This window comes from Apaloderma vittatum, unplaced genomic scaffold (assembly GCF_000703405.1).
Source record: "Apaloderma vittatum isolate BGI_N311 unplaced genomic scaffold, ASM70340v1 scaffold851, whole genome shotgun sequence".
Taxonomy (NCBI): domain Eukaryota; kingdom Metazoa; phylum Chordata; class Aves; order Trogoniformes; family Trogonidae; genus Apaloderma; species Apaloderma vittatum.
Genome location: NW_009698319.1, coordinates 82,871 through 88,522, shown reverse-complemented (window position 1 = coordinate 88,522; position 5,652 = coordinate 82,871). Strand labels below are relative to the sequence as shown.

Below are 5,652 nucleotides of genomic sequence, written 5' to 3'. Positions count from 1 at the left end.
GTATTGGTTTTCTCAGGCCATATCTTGCATTTATTAAGCTTTTTGATGGTAAATTTGTGCCTGGTTGAGCGTCCTCCCAAAATACATTCAGTACTAAGAACTGCCACGTTAATATTTACCTACCTATTAACATTTCCGACTTCTACCTTGCGAACTAAAGGCTGCCTGTATGGGTTTTTTTCCTTTCAGAGCCAAGATTTCCTTTTGCACATGCCTCTTGGAAACAGTGGATCACAGCAGGAATCTGTAGGAGGAGGAAGAATAACTGTTGGTGCGCAGACAGTGCCCACTGCAGATCTTAGCAATTCCTCTCCTTCAGACATAGCATGCAACTGTGAGGCCTGTAACGAGCGCAGGTAAGAGCTGAATTCAAACCCAACAGTGTGATGCCTGTAGGCAGACTGTTGGCCTGTGCCTAAATTCTTTAAACAGGTTACCCGACAATACAGGTGACTTATGGATGGCAGCTTTTATCCAATTTTGTACTTTATTTTGGGCGTGTGCTTAATTTCAGGTGGTTTTGGATGTGCTTTTTTTCCTGAAGGGCATCCTGAAGGGCAGAAGTGTATGAATCAATATAGCTGTGCAGTGTACAGAAAGAGAGTAATTATTCTTGTCATTATTTGCAGAGAAAATTCAGCAGAACCTGAACGTGAACCTCAGCAGCTTCAAAATTACTGGTCAGAAGTAAGATACATGGTTCGATGTATATATCGCCAAGCTGGGACCCCTTTGGCAGATGACCAAGACCAGTCTTTGGTACCAGATAAAGAAGGAATGAAAGAGCTGGTGGATAGGTATAGCACTTTGAAAAGTATCTATTAATTGCCAAGAGGATTTTTAAAATTAGTTTTGAAGTAGTTTGGAATGTTGCTTTTGAATAGATTGTTATTTGCCGTCTGTAAATCTGGTTGCTTGGAACAACTGCCTCTCCTCTAGAATGAAAAATCAGAACAGTCGATTTGATAGCAGGCAGAATTTTTAAATGCTGGATTGAATGCAAGGGAAGCTATTAAATTTGTATGCTGTCTGCAATAGGGATATTAATATGTAATTATAGAAGGGTCTCAAAATCTTATTCTTCAAAAGACCTTGAGATAATTATTATTGTGACACTGGTTTGAATCGCCCCACGTAAAAATCTTACTTTCTCTAACCTGTGTTATAATAGTGCTTGCATCTTACTGTAGTTGTAAGAGAAGAGACTTTCTGAGCACTTTTTTTCTCATTTCAGAGGTTGGAATTGTAGCTTTTCTAGGTGTGAGGTTGAAGATGTGCTTAATGAGATCCTCAGTTGTAGGATTTTTCTTTTTGGGAATAGTGTGGCTGTCCTTGAAGTGCTCCAGGATGTTCATCTGGGTTTCTAATTGAATGTGTGGTGGAGGAGCAGTTGCTCCATTGGTTCTGTATGTATTTAATATACTAAGGTCTGACTAGTCTGACAAACAGTAGTTCTTATGTGGAATTTCTAGCTGAAGTTAAATTCTGGCAAGGTAAAGCACTTTTGAAGGATTATAGTCATCTGGCATATTCTCTGGCTGTCCTCCTGAATCAGCCTTAATAGATAATTAAATAAGCTTATTGCACTTCTGTTGTATGAAAACTCAGCGTTTGGTTTTGAACGTGACTAGTATAAATGTAGAGTAATACAGTATGTCTCTCTTTGTCATGCTTTGTTTATTTCAGCGATCAAAACATGCAATAGGTTTTGAAATCAAAAATAGTTAAATGTTTCATACTATGTAGGTAATTAAAACTGAATCACCACTGAAATGGTGGTTGATTTTTTTAATGCAGTTTAATGGAAAAAGTTTAGAAATTGGAACACATACGTGGGTTCGATCCCCGTTCGGTCCCCATGTGTTGCCTGATCTAGTTCAGAGGTGTCCCTGCCCATGACAGGGAGGTTGGTTTAAATGATCTCTAAGGTCCCTTCCAGCCTAGGCCATTCTATGATTTCTATGATTTCTATACTGTGTATCTTTCTGATGTACTTAGGAGCTTTGGTTTCTCTAGAAAGGTTTGTGACTTTTGAGAGAGATGATTAAAAGGAAAGAAGGAAACCTTTAATATCAGTATTTCACTTAAGTTCCTTATGGTCTCCAAAGTATGAAGTAAAATTAGGAGACTGTGAACTGTCTCGAGTTGTGTCTGATCCATGAAGCTCATGTCATGCAAAATTTTTAGTAAAATTAGTCAATGTAGGTATTGAAAGTGTAAAAACAAATGAACAAACAAAAAAACCCCAAAGAAAACAAACCAACCAACCAACCATGTAGGTAGTGTGCCGAAGATCATGCTGCAGCCAAGTAAACCTATGTTTACAAGGCAGAGATCTTTCATTCCATGCCCATGTCTGTTAGACACAGCAGACAAGGAAAGGACTGTCTGGTCTTCTTACTTGGAAAATAAATAGTGGTGGCAAGTCCCTCTTCTGCATTGGAGCACTTTATGACAATAGGGTAGTACTTTATTTTGTGAGTGATGAGGAAAGAGCAGGGACTAGATAGCAGCAGACTTTTATTCATCTAACTCTTAGTAATTATCTAATCACTTTCTTCTTCACCTGCTCTGTGAAAACTTTGAGGCAAGTGCTAAAACTCTATGCCCAGGACTTCGGATAGTGCAATTTCACTCTAAATTGCTTCAAAACAGCTGTCTTGGTTGGATTTTTTTTTGATGTGAGGTGGTTCAAACCCATGTCTCACTTCTAGGAGAATGTCAGACCTAGGCAGCTTTATGCTGTCTCTAGCAGGAAGACCTGACCCCCTTTGAATCTGCATCTCATGCTGGCAAATCTTGCAGGTATTGAGTGGCTGAATAGGGTTCGTGGAGGGAAATACTGTTCTGGAGCTTCAGTGTTAGTGTGCTTCCCAGGGACAAAGGAATCCCAAATTCTGATCCCCATTCTAGGTTTTTTCAATAAATAAATAAATAAATAAATATTTTGTATGAGGTGTCTTGTTTTGGTTCGTCTCAAGAGCAGAGGGCCCCTCCAAAACCGACACCAAGGCCAGTGTGGTTAAGATGGGTTTAGGCATCTTCTGGCTGCCTAACAGGTCAGGCTCTTCCAGTGGAGGAAGCAAATGCCTGTCCTTGTACAGGATGTTAGTCAGGCCTTGCTCTGGCTGTTCCAGCTGGGGCATTTATTAGAGCTCTAAGAACATGGAGAAGTTTTCAAGAAGCTTGTGTGAAGAGTCTAGGTGTCTGTAGGGTTGTATGCCACTTGAGTAAAGGCATTTTTAGCTCAAGTCAAAGTAAAATACTGCGGTCCTAAATTTTGTTCCTCAGGTATGCAAGCATCCTAGTCCTAAAGCTACACAGGAGCTCAGTTCCATGGTGTAAAAGTAGGGTACTGGACTGAGTTCTCCCAGATTTAAGGTAGTTCTATAAACACTTGCCATGGTTTCTTTCTGATGACAGTGATAGTAACTGGTAAATATTTTTAGGAAGGTGAAAATTGTTGATTACATGTGTATTACTTTTTTTTCTTGATCTCAAATATTTTAAAAATACAGACTTTGTGAAAGAGATCCATATCAGCTTTACCAACGGTTGGAACAGCAAGCTAGAGAATATGTGCTTGAAATGAAAGTTCGTCTGCTCAGACACTTGTCGCTGGGATCCAAAGTTGCATCAACATTAGCAATACAAGGGCCACCACAGGCACATCAGTTCATCTCACTCCTACTTGAAGAATACAGTGCGCTCTGTCAGGCAGCGTGTACAATCAGCGCCTTTCTGGTTACTCTGGTAAGTCTGAAAAAATAAACTGTGTGCTTCTACTTGCTAGCAGAGCTATTCTGGTTCTTTCAGGTGTCTTCTGTGGATTGAAGATGGAGATTCTGAAACTGGAAGTTTAATTCTTTGGAAATGTAGATTGGGCATTTCTTACAGTGAATTGGTGAAATTATGTTTTGGTTGTAAAGAAAGAGGTGGGATGCAATTTGTAGCACTTAGTCTGAAATGAATCTTTAGATACTGCCTTTGAAAAAGTGTGAAACTTCCCTGTTAATCTTGAATGTTCTGTCAACAACCACGTTTAAAGAAAACAAACTTTTATGTTTAGCACTAACTCAGATTGTGTCAATGTTCAACTTTTGTTTTCCCTTATTAAGCAAGAATGGCTACTAGAAAAGATTATTTCCTGCATCAGAATTAATCTGGTATCTTATTTCTAAAGTTCTTCTTTCTTAAATGCTTGTTTTGCCAAATGATTATGAGGCTAGACTTGAGATTATATTGTAAAGTGGAAAATAAGCAATAGCCTTAAAATCTCCTCAGCGAGTAAACAAATTCTGTAATTCGGTTTGTTTAAGGGCAGAGAAGGTTATTAATCCTGGTTTGTTAATAATACTTTCCTGTACATCCTATGGTAAAGTCCTTATCCTGTGCATCCTTGTTCCATCCCTTTTCTGTAAACTTGATGCAAGCAAAAAAAAAAAGTAAGTGGATAAACTGGTAAATTTGGATTTTATTGCCAATTAGCTGAAAATGACTGTCAATGTATATAAAGAGGGGAAAGGAATAGGCAGTAACAAGGCTATGATGGCCACAGCTGAGAAAGATATGAGATGAAGGGGAAGCAGAGTGTTGTTACTGAGGTCGGGCTGTTAGTACAGTTGAATTGGCAAGGCAGAAAGATGCTCAAGTTTCTTAATGGAAACATATCTGATGCTTTTTCTTCCGATTGTCAGTGCTCAGTATTTGCTGTTTGTATTGCCTTCCCTGGCTTTATCTCATAAATACAGACTGAGATCACTGCCATATCCAGTTTATTGGCTGTTTTTAATAGTCTCTAACAAGGTTGCTCTTCAGGTTGATTTGCATTGGAACTTTGAAATTTGTTCAGCTGAAAAGCAAATGGATCGCAGTACAAGTTTTAGCTTTCTCAGAGTAGATCCACCAATAGTGAACCCATTAGTGCCAGAATTATGTAGCTGATCATAAAATAACCTTTCTCTCTGGTTATTGTCGTGAACTAGTAGTTGTGAAAACATAGCAGCTATGAGAGATTGAGATAATGGCCATGAAGTGACAGAACATACTTGAACTCCCTAATCTACTCCTTTTCTGACAAAATTCAAAGTAAATAGAATTTCTATTCATTTTTAAAAAAACAAAGCATAAGAAAGCACAAAATACCTGACACTTTATGTCCTTTTCTTCTGCAGCCCAGTCAGTATTGAAAACTTCTTTTCACTAAGCTATGCTATTCAGAAACTGAAATGTGGGAATGTAAGATACTGCCTCTTGTCATACATTTCTTAGATTTAATAAATAACCTTTTTAGTAAATGGAGTAGTATGTCACAGCTTTCAGGACAGGTAAAAGGGTCACTACCCTTTTCAGTGTGTGTGGTTGTTTTCTGTCAAGATACTAGTGCACTGTGGAAGAAAGAATCTTTCCGTCTGAGATACCTAAGAGGCAGTCAGCCTATCTAAACTTGATGCAGCCTTCCTTTTAAGGGTAAAACCTGTGCTGTCAAAGGTGTATGATGCCTTGAACCACCACTTGTGTGGAAGTAGTTTCTCAATGAAGTTGTGAACAGTTGTCCTTCCTTTCAGAGGAATCCAGCTAACTAGTGAAGTTTGGGAGCAGAATTAAAGCCTTGAGCCCTGCCGCGGAATGACAGCTTATGCTGAGAGCAAC

General features: G+C 38.9%; 1 protein-coding gene across 1 annotated transcript in view; it reads left to right on the top strand.

The window, feature by feature from the left end:
• The first annotated feature begins 194 nt into the window (after positions 1-194).
• Positions 195-5,652, top strand: part of FAM193A (family with sequence similarity 193, member A) — a 44,095-nt gene continuing 38,637 nt past the window's right edge. Inside the window, exons 1-3 of the mRNA XM_009877954.1 lie at positions 195-356; positions 630-797; positions 3,519-3,753. Of these exons, the coding sequence (XP_009876256.1) occupies positions 211-356; positions 630-797; positions 3,519-3,753 (549 nt within the window). The 5' untranslated portion in view covers positions 195-210. The remainder of the gene's footprint in view (positions 357-629; positions 798-3,518; positions 3,754-5,652) is intronic.